At 50.6% G+C, this 19,216-nt stretch overlaps 2 protein-coding genes across 10 annotated transcripts in view; one reads left to right on the top strand and one right to left on the bottom strand.

The window, feature by feature from the left end:
- LOC119174035 (ecdysone 20-monooxygenase) overlaps positions 1-19,216 on the top strand; it is a 147,003-nt gene that overhangs the window by 81,420 nt on the left and 46,367 nt on the right. The window lies entirely within an intron of this gene.
- LOC142817648 (uncharacterized) lies at positions 1,791-9,741 on the bottom strand. Its single transcript, XM_075894745.1, has 2 exons — positions 8,967-9,741; positions 1,791-7,916 (listed from the first exon to the last, which is right to left on the bottom strand). Exon 2 carries the CDS (start codon positions 3,586-3,588, stop codon positions 3,022-3,024), a length of 567 nt encoding a protein of 188 aa, XP_075750860.1. The 5' UTR covers positions 3,589-7,916; positions 8,967-9,741; the 3' UTR covers positions 1,791-3,021.

The raw sequence follows: 19,216 nt of genomic DNA, 5'->3' as shown, positions 1-19,216 counted from the left end.
ACTGTGGTTACTAAACTACTGAAAAGAAGTTGTAGTGTACACGTATTCCGAAGGATTGGGGCCACTAGCGTGGGTCGGGTCTTAGCGAGCCGTAGGGCACGCGTCAACTGTCGCCATGGCAAGAACAAAGTGCTGCTTAAAGTCGCAGCACTTTATTGCCTACTGCAACACTAAAAGTGATGTACAGAGCCCGTTGCAAAAGAGGCGCCGGGAAAGCAAATGGGCTTATCCATGCCCCGGCCAAGAAGTACGACACAGGGTGGCACGAGCACGTCTTCGTGGGCAAAGTTGATTCACGGGGACACTGGGACAAAAGGGCCTGGTCGCTCGAGCAAGGGTAAAACTCCGCTTGCGTTGGATCCCGAGAGGTACGGGTCGGCATAGTATGACCACGCACTAGGACACCGCACCGCTCTTCGGTCTAGCGTTCGCAAAGGGCAACAAAAGATGAGCATTCGCCGCAGGCGCAAGACACCGTTTGCGAAGACCGATGAGCCCCGAACAAAGGGAGCCGGTGGGCGAAATGAAATGCGTGCTTACCCCATGTTGTCCCGGAGAGGTTCTCTCATGCTCCCGACGTGCACACGCGAAACGTCCCGAAAGACGTTGCGCACGGCGCTAGTCGATATTTGATACCGAGTGAGAGGGGTTAAACATCACTTCCACTCCCTCAGCATAGCAGACCGCAGAGGAGAGGAGAGTCATGTCAGGACATGAGAGCGCAAAAAAAGGCGGCAGAGCCCGCGTAAAGGTGGCGGGCTAGCCTTGATTCCCACAATATTAGAAGCTATACATTAACATTCTTACCTGTAACGCGTTGCAACCATTCAAAACAAGAGATGCATTCTCGCAGTCATCACGATTATTATTAAGTACAATCTTTCTCGCACCATTGCCTGCCACATAGAAAACAGTCCCCCGCTACGCAGTGTTTGCTGCATAGGCTATATATACACTTTCAGTGCATCAGATCGATGTCTTCCTCATCATATTCCGTCTTATGCCACATTTAGTCTACAGACAGAAGAGACTAAAGATGAAAAGAAGGGCGAAGAGTAAAGAGGTGTAGTGCATGAACACTTGGAATGCATGAAAATGAAGTGTTCTTGTATAAACTGTCGACTATGTCAGCTGAATGGGTCATTGCCATCATACGAGTTATGAGTTACTGTATAATTGAGCCTTAACTGATTTACAAGTTGTGGCTTGAACAAGAATATGCATTTCGAACAGCAAAACGGGACTAAAGTTACTGGTACCAAAGTTACTGCTAGTCGTTTAATGAGTTCAGAATCTGAGTTCAGAAGCACCATGAAAAAGGGTATGTGGAATACGACATGTAAAAAGTCTACAAGTGCCTGGCGACCTTGAAAGTAAATGTGTTAGTTTTGAACTTAAGTAGTTATTTGTCGTGCTTGTGAATGTCTTTTTTTAGTAGAGAGAAATTGAGCATTATATGTGACTTTGTGATATCGAGAACGTTTTTTTAAAGATAACATTGGGTCTACAGACCTTGGGAAAAAATTAGGATTTCGTTCTTGATACCTATCGCGTGCGCCGTGGTAAATGCACCATCTGTTTTCAATGTGAGAGCACATGCATATGTTTTCGGCAAGCCCAAATAAACGAATTCCTTGCTTGCACTTTGCCATTCAAAGACCTAATCATGTTACTTCTTGTTAACGAAAAAGAGCTTGACATTAGGTTATGACACTTTTCTAAAAACATTAACGAAACTGCCACTGGTCTTGCCGTCCATTGACCGCTTGTTGAGAGGACGCAAAAATGAAAATAACATGAGGTGACTATTTTTTGCGTAATCGAGCTCACTAGCCATAAAAAAAAGTGGAAAGAAGACCTCATTGGTTGCATGCTTCTCCAAAGTTTCGAATAACCCCCACACCGGTGTTCTAGTGGTTCTTCACTGGTGACCTGAAGATTGAATCGCATTTTTGGCGGAGGTCAAAATGATTGAGGCCTCTGCACTGAAGGACACGTAATAAGGTAGCCTGTATACTTTCGGAGCTGTCTACAATGGTGCCCCTCGTAATCCCATCATAGTTTCGGGAAGTTAAATAGCAAGAATTATTATACAGTAAAAGCGTGTTAATTTCAACTCTGTTAACATTAATTTACAGTCAACTCGCAGTGAAACCCTGGCACAGCCCTGTTTATTTCAATGGGCAGAAACTCCCGATGACTTGAACACATTGGTACCCACAACAGTTAATTTAAAGCAAGGTATATGTGGCTGTCACCATAGTTAATTCGAACTGAGAGCCCCTGGTTTTTATCGCTGCTAGCAGAAGTCAGCCTCGAGTGATCACAGTGTGTTGCAGAACCAAAGCAAATTTGCTAGAGACGCAAAAAAATGAAACACCAGCATTTCTCGGCACATGAGAATTCAGACACGGCGCTGGAGCTCTTGGGCAAGCTGCAAACGATGCTTTCATGGGGTCGTGACAGAACCGCAAGCAAATAAGAATTACTACTTTTAATCTTAATTGCGTTGCCTCTCCCAAGTAAATAAGCACAGTTTGGGGAATAAATAGGACCACATGTTATTGCCATATACTTCGAAATTAACTGCTCACATGAGTGCATGTCTGTGCTTCTTTGTGGCGTATCACTGACTGATGAGTTAGTTCTTGTCTGTTGTTAGATCTTGTGGGAGCAGTGTCCGCAAGCGCGCCGATTGTAGAAAAAGGAGGACAATGACGATCGCTGGTGCGCTCGGGGTACGCAGCTGCCGCTGGCAGCAGGCAGTTGTGGCCGAGGCTTAGAGAAATAAACAAGGTTCCTGGTCTGGCTCTGCGTCTTCCCTGCGGAATTCTGGGTTGAGCAGTCTTGAAACCCCCACATTTGGCTCCCAACGGGAAGAACTCTGCCCTTGAGCCACAGACATCGAGACAGTGTGCGACCATGGCCCTGACTGTGCCCACCTTTTCCGGCCAAGACGCGCGGGAATCTGTCATCGACTTCATTGACGATCTTTTTGTACACGCGACCGTTAGCGGCTTCTCAGAGTCCGACGTGCCCCGGCAGGTCCTCCCAGTTACCCTGCGCAGTGCTGCAGAACGGTGGCAGTGTCTTCAACCTCCCTTTCAGTCCTGGAACCAGTTCATCGTGGCATTCTGAGAAAAGTTTCTGCTGGTCGTTTACGACTACCGTATTTGCTATGAGCTTGATGCTCGAACGCAACACCCACAGGAGGGTGTGCGAGATTATGTTCGGGTCATGCAGGAGCTCTTTCGTCGGGCGGACCCCACTGCTCATGAGGCCGTTAAGGTCTTGCACGTAATGGGGTGATGCCACCCCCTTTTCCAGCTGCACCTGTTTGGCCTCTCGTTTTCTTCCATTGAGGAGCTTGCTTGCTTTGCTCCGCAAATTTCCGAGCCGTTCACTCCGGCCGTGTCCATCATCGCCGAGGAGGCAGGCGGGTTTCACAGAGGTGTGGCAGAGGCCTGTTGGTGTAGACAGGTTGCATGAGACGTAGCCGAGGTAGGCGTGGAGGTGGTCGCCATGTGTGGAGACGCCACGCAATGAGATGGCACTGCGGCCCGAGAAAGGGCTGCCAATGGCGCTCATGGTGATGTTGATAATAGGAAGAGGAAAAGGAAGAAAACACCACGACGTTCAGCACATTCATGTGGAGGCAGAGGCCGAAGAGCGCATAGAAGGAGACTATTGCGCGGAGAAAGACGGTGATGCAGGCTGGGAGGAGGCAGGCTGGGGTGTAGACGCCGAAAATGAGGATGCGGAGGCAGACGAGTATTAGAAGCAGGGCGGGCGGAGAGCAAACTCGCACTCGTGACCTTGAGAAGGCCAAGGCTGCTCTTGAAGCTGAACTGGATTGCTTCAAGTCTAAGGCGACCATCATGATTGCTGAGAAGGACCACCACATTTCTGAACTGGAGGACAAGGTCTGTACTCTGGAGAACAAGTTGTCTGAGGACTCGCAGCAGCACAGTCACATGAACAGGCTGCTTGGGGATCACCAGAAGTGCCCCAAGGATCTGCAGCAGCAGTGTGCCAAGTTTCAAGGGTAGTTGCTGGAGAGGGGCGCTGAACTGCAAAACAGATGACGCAGCCACAGAGAAGAGCTTCAATGGCAGCGCGTAACTCTAAGAACCACAACTGGACAAGCTAGCTACGAATGCAGGTGGCTTACCTCCGTGCGCAGCTGGTCTAGGGCCAGCAGGACCAACACCAAGAGGCCAGTCAACCGCAGGCACTAACATTGAAACATAGTAAAAAGGAAGCAGAAAGAAAGGAGAAACAGGAGCATATTCAAGGGCTCGAGGCTAGCCAGAAGGCTTTGTCGGCAAAGGTCTCCCATTTGAAGAAGCAGCTCAGTCGCTTCTACAGCCTGAGAGCATCCTCAAGCACGGTCTGCAGAAGAGTGAGGTAGAAATAGAGACACTGCAGGCAGAGCTTGCAGAGCTGGAACAGGTGGTTGTCCTGGCTTAGACGGAAAACAAGCGACTGATGGAGGAGCTTGAGACAAGGCAGCGGCAAGTGGGCAAACATCAACCCAGACTTGAAGAAGTGGTGACACAGCTGCAGGAATTCACAGAGAGGGCGACAGAAAACGTGGAGCAATTGGAGGAGGCTGCAGCTAAAGCAAGCTACTGCACCAGTGTGTCTGACCTGGTGTTCAATGTGGCTGTGCTCGCCGACCAAAGCTGTGCCGAGATAAAGAGTATAAAAGGCAACCCGCTACCTGAGGCAGATGCAGTCTAAGCTTCTACGGAGACGTCACACCTTCTGGGCTGCCGGGAGCATCAGCGTTTGAAGACTACCACGTGGAGAAGTGGCTGCCCCCGATGTGTGAATGGTACGGACAGCTCCAACAGCAATGACACATAACAATGGCCTACGACTCGCAGAGGCCGATGCTGCACAAGGAGCACCGGCGTTCTGTCATGCGCTCGCCGACGACCGTGGCCGTCAACCTGAGTGAGTCCGGTGTACCTCCGTCTTCGAGTGGCGGAGGAGTTGAGTTGCCTTCGCCATGCGACTGAACAGTTTCTGCGCCTGTCGGCTCATGAAGTGCCACTAGGAGCTGGGCCTCAACTGTGCCAACGTGTGGCCGCGTACGCCATGTGCGACCCACTGTGGCCAAGGCTAGCCAGGACATTTGTGTGGGCTTGCTTTGTGACATCGCCTGCGTCCTCGATCCCCACTTTTTCCAAAGGGAAAGGGGGTAGTATGGCGGCTGCAAGCGTGCCGATCGTAGAAAGAGGAGCACAATGACGATCGTTAGCAGCGGGTAGTTGCGGCCGAGGCTTAGAGGAATGAAGAATGTTCCTGGTCTGGTTCCGTGCCTTCCCTGCGGGTTTCTGGGCCAAGCAGCCTCAAAACCCTTACATCGAAACGCCTACCGCAGCTGTGGTCTCGTGGTATAGTGTCCGCTTCGGCTGCGGGAGGTCGTGGGTTTGAACCCACGTGCCGCCGTATACCTACCGGTTTCACAAAATGGGCACAGGCATCCCATGGCCTGACATTCTGCTTCATTGAGGGGTGAGCCTTCTCAGAAGAGAAGCCTATGCCATTCAAATCCCGTCAAAACATGTGGACACAAAATGAACCCTGACAAGGGAGGGAAAGAAAGTTCTGTACACCGTGAGAAATCGCCGTGAAACCATTAATTACGGCTGTGCGTTGCACGCAGACTCAGAGCCTCATGTTGGGCGCCAGATGTAGGGGTTTCAAGGCTGCTCGGCCCAGAACCCTGCAGGGAAGACACGAAGCTAGTCCAAGAACCTTTATTCCTCTAAGCCTCGGCCACAACTGCCCACTGCCAGCAGCTTCCGCGTGCCCCCAGCGCACCCGTGAGAGTCATTGTCTTCCTCTTTCTACAATAGGTGCACTTGCGACCGCCGCTCCCATAATCTCAACGAGTGTAATTCACAAAATCACCAGCCACAAACAAAGTAGCGCCTAAGTCACAAAAAGTCCCGAGGGGGCTACTCTGGGTTCTGTCCACGCAACGTGCTGTCATGCCAGTTCATTCTAGCGCCCGCTGTTAATTCGAACTCCGCCTGATTCGAACAATTCTATTGTTCCCTTCAAGTTTGAATTAACAAGCTTGAACTGTACTAGTCTTTCAGATTATAATAATGCCAAGTTTCTTTTTATTCAATGTTATGCTCTTGCGAATTAATTGCAGATGATATAGATTGGTGTTTTACGTCATAAAACTGAGATATAGTTGTCAGGATTGCTGTAGTAGAGGGCTCCAGAAATTTCTACCACCCAAGGTTAATGTGCACCTCAATCTAAGTACATGGGTTCTGACAGAGCTTGTTTCTGGCAAGGTATTTCTAGAAGCCAACTAAGAACTAGTTGTCGTGGTCTGCTTTATTTCGTGGACAGTGGTGGAGAGTCCTATGGGTATCATGCTGAATGTGGACGTAAGAAGCAAAGGGCCACGCATAGGCATCAGAGCTGGTCAGTTTATGCAAAGGTACGGGTGCGGATCATATAAAATGAGGTGGCAATTTGCTGTTTTCAAAGATCCCCAAATGCTGACATTGAAGCCAAACGCAAAAGTGGGGATGCTTCAGCATGGTCATACTAGTCCCCGATAAGGACATCAATATTCATTTTTAAGAAAAAAAGAAAATGAGGACACAAGTTGCTGAACTGACAACTGAAGGATTTGCTGTAAACAAGAAGCAATAAATTCCCATGGCTAACCCTGCATCATAAGCAATTTTATTTTTTACTCTCACTACGATGCTGTTATATCTACTAGCTATTATTTCTTAATATCTTATTTTTTGTATCATTTTTACTTCGATGTAACTGTTTACCTCTTATTCGTTCTCAATGCACCACTCCTCTCTATAGTGCGTTAGGGACTTCAGGGCACAGGTTGGGGAACTCACTCATGAGTCAACTCATTTGGACTCACTCAGATTGAGCCGTGAGTATGAGTGAGTCCTGTTGAAGAAATTTCTCGAGAGTGTGAGTCCGAGTGAGTTTGGCTCGGGAAAATTTCGCCGAGTGAAAGTCCAAGTGAGTTGTGGGGTCTCGATATGGGGAGTGCCATCACCACACTCTTAGAGAAAACGGACCCAGCAGACGCAGTCAGAACAAACCAAACAACACACATTTATTTAACAACTTTTTGATCGACGATATCGTCAGCCAAATTGTTATAACATCAATCGTGATCAACACGCTAGGACATCCTTACACAATAGTAAACAACACTCAGCAATATGACAAACAAGGCGCCGCCGCTAACGCCTGACTCACCACGTGGGCCCACCGCAGACGGCCCGTGGTGTCGTCCATGGCAGACCAACTGCTTGAGGCAACCTTCCGCGCCACTGCCCCACGCCAAAAGGGACTCGCTCAACTCTCTCGCCCACCACCAAGGCTTGCCTTCCGCCAGGGGTCACCGCCGGCGCTACCACTCTACCAACCATGATGATGATAGTGGTGATCACTGCTCGCGAACACAATGCCACATATCGCTCAGTAGTTGTCACCCCCGAAACACGGCTCCTGTGCGAGACACGTGCACCACGCGCTGCAAGCAACATTACAGCGGGTGTCAACACCCCCACATTCCTTTAATTTTAATTCAATCCATATCCCGAAAAACAAAGAAATCAGCTACACAAGCTCTAACAAAACATGACAACCCATGTGCCTACATAATGTCCGTGCTCGACGACACCACCACCGGTTGACACTGCTGCACTGTCCGGCTCGACGACTCCACCTCAGTACCGGTCCCGCAACAGCAACGTTGCCATCGGTGTGATGAACCGTCACTTGCGCCAACATGTCTTCCAGTTGTGACCTGCACTCATGAGGGTGCCGGACTGCAGGCAGTCACGCAGGTCCCAGGCATCTTGATCGCCCAACCTCACGACCGCATTCCTGGCCAGCAGCGCTGTCTATGTGAAGAAGACAGCCAGCCGCGGGTTACATCACTCCCGTTGCGTACATTCCAAAACACTCGAAAGAACAATGTAGTAGACCAAAAGGAAGGGAGCTTTGGGCTCCTCGCCCACATGGTACGATGGTCAGTACTGCTAGCTAATACATCGGCGGCGGCCGAGACACCCATCAAAATAAAACAAAAATCACTTTTTTTTAACTTGTGCATCACGAGATAACAAAGAAAGTGAGGGAAGCAAAGTGCAACACCTCCACGCCACGATCCACCTAGTTGTGCCACGTGCGACAGGCGGCTGCACAGAGCCTTGGGCCTAATGAGCATCCACCCAGCACCCAGCCTAGGCACAGAAGAGGCAGCCGCAAGGAGACAACCACTCTTATAAGGTGGCCCTACTCGTTCGCTCCACACAGCAGCGTACCGAGCGATCGGCGCCCACCGACGGACGGCGTCACGACGCCCCGGCGTCGAGCCGCAAGACAAGATAGCATCGACGCCCTATTCTCTGAGCCGAAAAGAGATAGAAGAAGCTAGCTACAGAAAATCAGACCACCCACGAGGCTTTCGTACTCGCACAATTTGGGCCTGGCCTACAATCCACAAGCTCTAAGCTTTGCTCACCCCAGGACGCAGACTGCATGGCTCTCATCCAAACTGAACAACGTTCCTAAAAAACCGACTACGAAAAAAACACTTGCGAGCAGAAAAAAAAAACAACTCAATGTGCCAACAAGTTCAAACATGTCACAAATATTGATCTTCTCGCTATCAACAAAGCACACCGCCGACGCTAGCAAAGAAGTCCCCTTAGGCCTCCTCTACCCCGGCTTTAACAAAAGCTTGTACCGAACCACGAAAGCTGTCGTCCGATGGTCCAAGAGCCCCACGTTGGGCGCTAGTGTGGGGTCTCCATATGGTGAGCGCCACCACCATGCTCGTGAAGGAACACAGCAGACACAGTCGGAACAAACCAAACAATACACATTTTTAACTACTTTTTTATTTAACAACATGACAAACAAAGCGGTGTCGCTAATGGCTGACTCACCACTTGGGCCCACCACAGACAGCGGGCGGTGTCGTCCACGACAGACCCACCGCTTGAGGCAACCTTCCGCGCCACCGCCCCACGCCAAAAGAGACTCGCTCAACTCTCTCGCCTGCCATTAAGGCTTGCCTTCCACCAGGAGTCACCGCCAGCGCTACCGCTCTACCAACCATGATGATGATAGTGGTGATCACCGCTCCTGAACACGCCACCTATCGCTCAATAGTTGTCACCCCTAAATATGGCTTTTGTGCGAGACACGTGCGCCACGCAGCGCAAACAACTTCACAGGGAGTGTCAGCACCCCCACAAAGTCCAGAGCACAATATGTATTTCTTCAGCAAGTCTGAGTGAGTTCCACTTTCTTTTGTTGACCTAAGGTCCTAACCAGTCATGTTCAGCTTTACTATTAGTCTTATTTGGATTCACGTTTACACTCAAGTGTACTCACTGGGATTCCAAAGCTTTGTTGTTCATACGCCATTGCATTATTTGTCGATCCGAGGCGCAAGTTACATAGGCCCACCTAACTCTTCGAGGGAAGTTATTGATAGTCATATCTTATGCTGTCATCTCTTCCAAGAAAAATGACCTTCCTGGCTTGCAAGCACTCATAACTCTTTTTACCAGGATACAATGTCAAGCAGCGCCAAGAAGAGCACTGATAACGTGAAATACTTGTGTTAAGCAGTGACAACATGGCCGCAGAAGCTTATTATAGGCTAGCGGACTCCCGAGTCGACTCACTCGGACTCACTCAGACTCAGATTGGGCCATGAGTCCGGGTCTGAGTCGGGGTCAATAGTGTTTTGGTGAGTTTGAATACGAGTGAGACCGGTTAAGGAAAAGTTTCATAAGTGTGAGTCTGAATCCGAGTGAGTCCAAAGCTCAGACTATGTTTTGAGTGAGTTTGAGTGAGTTCCACAAGTTTGGCCAACCTATGCTTCAGGGTACTGATAAATAAATAAATAAATAATTCAGGAGCCTCTTTTTCATCGGGTAAATAGGGGCAAGAAGAGCTCGCCGTCTTCGTGCACAGCCAATTGCTTTTCTTTGCAGAATAACGGACAGGTAGGCAATCGGTGGAGGTTCATAATGACATACAGTGATTCACGAAACACACCCGAAATGCGCTAATTTGTCTCCCATGAGGGGACACTGCTACAAAAAATACAAAAGGAACGAAATGAAAGTAGGACTTGCGGTTTTATTTATTTTGCAGGACATAGTGAATGGAGATCAATTCTCTAGTCTTGTCTGTTTGTGAGAGCACTGTTTATGTTGTAGCAACATTGTCATTCATCATCATCATGATTTTTTAGCCACCGTGCCACGCCGCTCATGCAGTTCATGCTTAGCTCAAGCTGCACTAGCACAGAAAGAGTTCACGTGCCTGGTGTGTTGGATGCCAGCAGACGTCGCCATTCCCCTACAGCCTACGAATAAAGTGGCGAGATTGGCACAGCCCCGTTGGCCGCCTTCGATGTTGTCTCAAGCTCCTCTATGCTTGCAACACTGGTGACCCAAAGAACACGCCCTTCGACAAGCCACCGGCTGCCATGCTTCCACCACTCTGCCCGCCAGTGCCGCCGTTCCACCTGACTTTACCGCAGGCATGGTTCATGGGGCTCGACGACGTTCTTGATGTGAAAGGCGTCACGGACCAGCAGCTTATGCACGCTATTTTGCTCGACACGCTGCCGGTCGAATTTTGCCATCTTGCCCAAATCGACCACAAGCCCATAATCATATGACGCCCTCTGCACTGCAGTGCTCGCCTGCTATGACCACACATACCGCCCGCTTTCGTTTACCCTTGCCTGGCAGATTTCCCTGGCGTCGCAGAGCAAGGTATCAACCGGCCCACAGAGTTCCCGTGCCGGCTACCTTATTTCTTTGACTACGAGAACTTCTACCTCGAATCCGGTCGCAGGAACATCGAATCCTCCACCTGACCATGACGACGAGGTAGAAGACGCTCCCACTTCGACTGACCTCACAACCGAGAGGTGCGTTTCCTTGTACGAAAGTCTGTCGCACGTGCCTGCCACCTGCAAGTTTTCTGCGAGATTTATGGCATACGATACTTCGGCGCCACCTGATTCTACGACGGCTACCTTGCCGCACGCGTCGGAGTCTGGCACATACATCATTTTGCCCGTTATTGGCCTCCTGATCGCAGAGCTTTCGCCATCGACACTGTGTGCATCTTGCTACCAGCGGCAGCCATCATCTTCGAAGCTTTCAGCGGAAGAAGTTTAAGCCCCTAACCATAAAGTTTCACACAATAATACCTAGAGAGGAATCTGGTACTGCGATCGTCTACTCCTGTGGGAATTATGGGAAGTGCAGGCTTCTGATTGGATGGGGTTAGCTAGCGAACATTCGACAGATCTTCTTCTACAGTTTGTTTCGTTCTTCATGCAGCGCGGGTAGTGGGGTGTGCTGAAAAGGGCTGAAGCAGTGCCTTTGTCGTTCGAAGATGCTGAAGACCACTAGGTCTGATGTGCTGCGACATTGGAACTTTACGAGTCGTATTTGACAGTTTAAATTAAGCGTCATCTACTCACCGCTGTGCATAGACGTCTAATGCCAGTGCAGGATATTGCATCGAGTTCATGTTTTTTCACTAGCGCGTCTTGCCTAAACTCGTTCAAATCGACTGCGAAATGACGGTGAAGCTAAGCAGATGCACTGTCATGATCCTCTGTCTCGACTTTAGAACAAAACAAGATGTGCGTTGGGGACAGATCACTTGGACAGACGCACCTGGCATCACAGCGGACAAAACATTAAGTGTTTCTCACTTAGTACTCTACTGTTATTTTTATAAATCGATAATTCGTACTTTCGAGTGAGAAACAAATATGTTTGTTGCCAAGTGCTGTAAAAATATTTCAATATATCTTGATGCCAAATCTGAAATGGAATGGCAGAGCGATGCACTCCCTAGTGGTTACATTTCTCTGGGTTTCACTTCTACCTCATGGTTAAAGAAGCCTTTTGCAATAAAGAATACATACAAAAGAATGAAGCAAGTTTCAAGTGGATATAATTTTATATCACTTTGTTTTATACTCTGCAAACAACCATTGCAAATTGCAAGAACGTAATCTATCCAAAGCTGATTCGAAGCCTTTATTTCCCATCATTCCCATGGGGGTACACTCACCGCTGAAGGAGACCGTGTAAGCACTAGCGCCAGATTCCCCTCTAGGTATTATTGTATGAAACTTTATGCCCCTAACCATCTACGACTGAACATGCCTGATGCTGCGACAATGACTGAAAATCCCAAGGACTGCCTGCATGGTTCGCCACAGGTGGAACAGACCAGACAGACAGGTAGCCCACCCACCTGCCAACACGTACGCTTGCTTGACAATTTTAACGCCGTCGATGGCCCCTGATAACTGCAGTGATGGAAGTGCTGCTCTAATTGCTCCATGCTGCTCGAAAAGAGAAATGTTGCTCCATGCTGCTCCAAAGGGTAATTTTTGGTAGTAATTGCTACAAAGCTGCTCCGAAATGACACTGAGAGAACGAGAGTGACGAACTTTTACTTTTTGATCAACTAACAGGTCCTTTAAAAACTTAAAAGAATTGGTGTACTTTCATCCCAGTGTGCTACTATTGTGCAGCATTATTGGCTCTGCTCCCAAATGTGCGGCAGAACTGTCATATTGACTATATAGGCCATTTGGCAGTTGTTTTTTTTTCAGCTGGACATGCAGGCTAGTGTGATGAAATGTGAAAATGAGCCGGATTGCTTTTATCTCATACCTATTATCTACTGCTCGTTTGGCAGCACTTATATTGTCACGTGCTACAAAAGCTCTTCAACTCAGAAGAACTGAGTCGACGGGGAGACGCACCGAAAACTGGCAAGATGGCTGCTTCAATAATCAACAACCAGAATGCGTGCTGCCCCAGAACATCGTCTTCCATTCTAGCTGGCAGCCATGGCTTGCGGTCGCCGTACCTAGCAGCCAAGTGGCATTATTCCCCCTCTGAAAAAAAACAAGGCATCACTCTGATGCCCGGAAAGTACAAAGGCAAAGTTGAGGCGAACCAACAGAAAATACCCGCATACAAAAAAAAACAGCAATAAGGTTCGTACGCAGTCGCACTACCGCGTAGAGTACGGCTTCAATCGCACTACAGGCACAATCTCCGAGGAGTGCCTTTGCCGCCATGGCGAGAAGGCACTGTCAGGGACTACCTCCTAGTTCACATCGCTTATGCAACGCAACACTTTGTACAGTCCGAAATAGCGACTGAGCAGTTTTTCTGACAATCCCTGGTGTCGGACTGGAGTCCACACCCACACTTGATCGCCTGGATGGTATTCAACTTGTCGATGGCAAGCGCTGTAGTGGCATGCATCTGTACTCTGCTGGTGTGTAATGTGTAGGCGTGCTAACTGGCGTGCTTCTTCGGCGTACTGGGAAAGCTGCACAGCGTCAGGAGTGATCAAAGTATCGTAATTGTGTGGAAGCATCGCATCCAGCATGGTCTGGACCTCACATTCATATACAAGACGGAAAGGCGTCAATCCCGTGGTTTCCTGGACGGCAGTATTGTACGCAAATGTGATGTACGGTAGCACCTGGTCCCAGGTCTTATGCTGGACTTCTACGTACATGAATAACATGTCCGCGATGGTCTTGTTGAGTCGCTCTGTCAAGCCGTTGCTCTGCGGATGATATGCCGTGGTCTTGCGATGGCTCGTGTAGCTGAGCTTGAATACGTTATGAATGAGCTGGGCCGTGAATGCTGTTCTGTCTGTGATTACGCATGACGGGGCGCCATGTCGAAAAACGATCTGGTCCGTAACCAATCGGGCGATGTCGGAAGCTGTAGCACGTTGTAGTGCCTTTGTTTTGGCGTACTTCGTCAAATAGTCGGTGGCTACTACGATTCACTTGTTGCCGGCAGATAATAGCAGAAAGGTCCCCAGTAAATCCATTCCTATTTGATCGAATGGCGCTCTAGGTGGTTCTATTGGTTGAAGAAGCCCCGCGGGCTTCAGTGGCGGGGATTTACGGTGTTGACATTCCCGGCAGCTTTTCACGTATCGCTTAACGGATGCGGAAAGCTTAGGCCAATAGTACGCTTGTCGAACTCGAGCGAGAGTTCGAGAAGAACCTAAGTGACCAGATGTGGGCTCATCGTGGCAGGCGAGAAGAATGTTGTCATGCTTGTCAGTTGGCACAACTATAAAATAGGTTCTCTCATTGCCGTTGTAGTTTTTCTTGTATGGGATCCCATCTCGCAAACAGAACGACGACAGACCTCGAGAAATACAGCGAGGTATGAAATAGTTGCGTCCTTCAAAGTATTCGATAACTGGGCAGATTTTGTCATCCGCGTGTTGTCATGTAATCAGATCTGTTGCAGTAAGGGCCCCAAGGAAACCACCGTCATCCTCGGTGTCATGGCCACAAACTTCAACAGGTGCACGGGACAATGAATCAGCATCTTTGTGCTTGCGATCCGATTTGTAAGCGATCGTGAAGTCGTATTCCTGCAGTCGAAGACTCCATCGTGCCAGTTGCCCACACGGGTTCTGTAGGTTGGCTAACCAGCACAACGAATGATGGTCGGTCACTACCTTGAAGTGGCGTCCATAAAGGTAAGGCCTAAATTTCATCGTGGCCCATACAACAGCGAGGCACTCTTCCTCTGACGTGGAGTAGTTGACCTCGGCATGGGAAAAATTACGTCTAGCGTGCGCTATCACTCGCTCTGTGCCCTCTTGTTGTAGGACGAGGACAGCACCAAGACCCACGTTGCTGGCGTCACTAGGAATTTCAGTATCAGCGTCTTGGTCAAAGTGAGCGAGGACTGGTGGTGTGTGCCAATCCTCGCGTAGATCAGAGAAAGCTGCGCCCTGTTCTTCCTCCCAGACGAATGGAACATCTTCACGAGTGACTCGAGTGAGCGGATCAGCAATCCTAGAAAAATTGGCTCTAAAGCGGTGATAGTACGCGCAGAGCCCTAGAAAGCGACGTACTGCCTATTTATCACGTGAAACAGGAAACAAAGCCACGGCAGTACTTTTGTCAGGGTCTGGTCGAATACCATCCGCACTGACTACATGGCCGAGAAACTTAAGTTTCTTGTAACCGAAGTGGCATCTTTCTGGCTTCAGTGTCAAATTAGCAGAGCGGAGCGCTTCCAGCACATTCTGTAGACGCTTCAGATGCTCCTGAAAGGTCACAGAAAACACGACATAATCATCCAGATAAACTAGGCACGTGTGCCACTTTAGACCGGTAAGAACAGTGTCAGCATTCTCTGGAATGTCGCAGGTGTAGAACAGAGGCCGAAGGGAAGCACTTTAAATTCATATAGGCCATTTGATATAATGAAGGCGGTTTTTTCAAGATCTCGTTCATCAACTTCAATCTGCGAGTAGCCACTTACCGGTCAAGTCTATTGATGAACAAAACTTGGCCCGCTGCAGTCTGTCGAGGGAATCGTCGCTGCGGGGCAGCGGATAGATGTCTTTTTTAGTCACGCTGTGAAGTTTTCTGTAATCCACGCAGAAGCGCAGTGATCTATCTTTTTTTTTTTTCACAAGCACGATCGGAGATGACCAGGCACACTTCGAAAGTTGGATAACGTCATCTTGCAACATCTTTTCGACTTGAGCATTTATCACGTCACATTCCTTTGCCGAAACGCGGTAAGGGTGTTGTTTTATGAGCGAGGTGTCGCTTATCAGGCGGCTTCTCGTTCGAGCGTTCGACTTCGGCCCTTGTGCGGGAGTCGTAGCGTCCTAGGCAAGCGTACTTGCTCGGTCTTGCGGAGTTCCCTATACGGCCTGCAAGCCCGTGAGTGTCGCACTGTGCCGCATCTTGGGTTAATAAACCCATTGTTATTGTTATCCTGCCTCGTGCGTGGTTTCTGCGCCATGCCGGAGAAAACGACGAACCTGGCTGCAACGTATTCGCACGCAGCGGCAGTGGAGGACGTCGCATCCCTACACGGTTGCGCATAGTAGGTAAGCCTTGTGCAAACCTATCTCCACATAACTGGCGCCCAACGTGGGGGAGGCGGTCACCGAACTGCAGGGAAACCAGGATAAGGCTGGTTCCAAACCACGCCACCGGTACAACCTGCGAAAACGCACCTAGGCTGATTTTCGCCTCGGCATGTAGCGGGATGTCATCCCCTCAATGTAAGGGAGCGGAGATTATAGCTGCTGTGCGATTGCCTGTCCAGCAGCAACAGTAACGGCTACCTGGTGAGCTTTCTCCCTGGTAACAACATTACGCACGCTGCGCACGGAATATCCACTCAGTTCCTCAGTTCCCAGCGCTCCCGGCTGCTCGAGAGAGAAAAGCCCTTTCCCCGGTGGCTCACCCTCTCACTGGGTATTTTCCACGTAGTCGGCGGGAGAAGGGAAGCGTGCGCCCTATTGGCTGACGCAACCTTCAATCCGACGGAGTTGGCTCTCTTTATTGGGCCAGCCTGTCGCGCCTCCGGGGCCGCACCTTCAGTTGCGTTTCGGCTTTTCACCGACACCCCAGCTTTCGTTATGTCCTCCTCGGTGACCCGTTCTTCCAAGAAAAAGCCCGGGAGACCAGCCGCGCGCTCGGTCGTACCGCAGGCACCGGCCGCGTCCATGTCGCCTCCGTGAAATGCTCCCCGGCCCCGGATAACAAGACACCGCCTTGTCGCGAAGTCGCTACGTGGACGTTCCAAGATGGCACTGAGGCCCCGGTCGCCTTCGTGTCGACTCGTCGCTGGTCCAAGCAGCACAAAGTCTGGGTGGGGTTAGACCCCGAGTCCGTCCCACGTCCTTTCTGCGGGCGCACCCTTTTGGACCTGCTCGACGCTTCCGGAGGTGCCTCGATGCCGCCTGTTCCCGATGCCTCCTACTGCGACGCTTGCAGTGTCCTGCTAGTACACGAGGCTACCCATCATTGTTCGCGGGTTCACCGAACGAAGTCTGGCGGTGCCCCTGCGGTCCTGTCTACTCCGGTGGTGCTGCCTGGCCCGGGCCTTCAACCTGCCCTGTCGACCGACTCCGTTCAGGCAGTTGTGGAGGCGCTCGTCATGGACTCATCATTCAAGTCGGCCATCGCTGCTGCGTTGTCTGCCGCCCTCCCGCGGCCCCTGGTTCCTGCTGAGACGCCGCCGAACAAAGACACCGGGGCCCCCGTCGATCTCGTGGACGGCACTGAGCTGGACCTCACTTCTTTCGAATAAAGGTGTCGCTGGATGCTTTTATTACGGCGTCTTTAGGGCGGCCTCGGTCTTAGGAGGGGGGGGATGTGGGAATCGAGAGCGCCCTCCTACCTGGCGCCTCATTCCCCAGCTGCCGCACACGCGCCACCAGCGTGGCCCGGGCGCGCATAAGCACCGGCATCCGCCAAGATGGCTGCCAGGACGCCTCTTGGTCTGGGCCAGTCAACCGTCTGCTTTTTCCCGCGCTGGCATGTCCGGGCACGCTATGCTGGTACGCTGCGCAGGCCTACGTCACAACGCAGCGCCATTTCCCAATGGGCGCGCGTGACATCCTCCTGTCCTACGAGCTGTGTTGCGCCCGACGATTCGCTCGTCGCGGCAGATGCTCTCAGGCCTTCACGAGACGTTGATGCGCTGCTTAGCAGGCGGCTTCTCGTTCAAGCGTTCGACTTCGGCCCTTGTGCGGGAGTCGTAGTGCCCTAGGCAAGCGTACTTGCTCGGTCTTGTGGAGTTCCCCATACGGCCTGCAAGCCCGTGAGTGTCGCACTGTGCTGCATTTTGGGTTAATAAACCCGTTGTTGTTATCCTGCCTCGTGCGTAATTTCTGCGCCGTGCCAGACAAAACGACAAACCCGGCCGCAACGTCTTCGCACGAAGCATCCCTACACGGTTGCGGAGGACGTCGCATCCCTACATGGTTGCGCATAGTAGCTAAGCCTTGCGCAAACCTATCTCCACACGGTATACGTAATTATTTAGTGTTTGGTGATCGGTGTCCGACGAACCTTCGAGGTGGACGCGAAGCACTCTTTAAATTGATATAGCAGTTCACGTAGCTCGGTCTGTTGTTGTTCCGAGATGGTCGAGTTGACATCAACTTTTGCAAGTAGTGAAGTCACGTTGCTTGGTGTCGGTCGAAGCCCATCGTCAGCTGATGTAGATGCAAAGCATGCAGAAATGTCTGCGATAGGGTAGGTGAAAGCGATGGCGGTGTCACGAAACAGGTGCCGGTACTCGTTACTGAAATTAGTCACAAGTAAGGCACAGTGTCCATTATAAAGCGGGACGAGGCTGCGTTCAGTGCAGACACCTAGCGCGAACAAAAGCGCCAAGTTGCCTTTGGCGACAACCTCACCATCCTGTAACTTGTCGGACACATCAACTAGGACGCTTGAACGCGGAGGCAACGTGATGCTGTCAGAAGAAACACGAAACGTGCTGTCACGGATGTCGTCAGATTTGTCGGAGGATCCAGCTGTTGAAAATGGCACGGTACGCTCTCGAAGATCGATAATAGCGCTGTGCTCCCGCAAAAAGTCGACTCCTAGGATTAGGTCTCGGGAACAGTCATGAAGTATGAAGCAGCTGGCGAGAAATGTATGTCCCCGAATGCTCACTCTGATAATGCACATGCTGATTGGGGTGACTACGTGCCCACCGTCAGTACGAATTTTTGCTTCGTACCAAGGCATAACAACTTTCAATATGTGCGCTGCTAGTTTTCCGCTTATGATCGAATAGTCTGCACCTGTGTCTAATAATGCACTAACGTTGTGGTGACCGTCAACTACCACATGTATATCCAAAGAAAATCTGCTTCTGACTTTCGTCTCTGTCGTGGTGGGATCGCCCCGGGTCCGTGCTTGCGTCGGTTGGAGGCCTTGCTTGCGTCGAGTGTCAGCGGCCTCGCTCTCGAAGGTCGCTGTCGTTAGTTTTCCCTCCTCTAGCTTGGCGAGCACACTGGCGCCGCCCCTGGAGGCTGTGAAAATTCGGAGAGGATCGCCTTGAGGATGGGGACCGCGACTGCCGTTGCAGTGGCATGCATTGTTGTGAAAGGTAATCTTCAATAGCTTTCGGTCTTTCGCCGCATCTCGGCCGTGGCGAGTTGACGGCAAAACCCTGTAATTCGGGGCGACGATAGGGACATTCCCGGTACACATGTCCAGCTTCACCACAGTGATAACACAGTGGTCGTCTGTCCGGTGTGCACCATACGTCTGATTTTCGGGGAAGCGGCTGTCGATTTTCCAAGTGCTGAATTGGCTGCAGTG

The sequence above is a fragment of the Rhipicephalus microplus genome, chromosome 5 (assembly GCF_043290135.1).
Source record: "Rhipicephalus microplus isolate Deutch F79 chromosome 5, USDA_Rmic, whole genome shotgun sequence".
Classification (NCBI taxonomy): domain Eukaryota; kingdom Metazoa; phylum Arthropoda; class Arachnida; order Ixodida; family Ixodidae; genus Rhipicephalus; species Rhipicephalus microplus.
The sequence above is the reverse complement of the archived record's forward strand: the minus strand, read 5'-3'. Positions and strand labels throughout refer to the sequence as shown.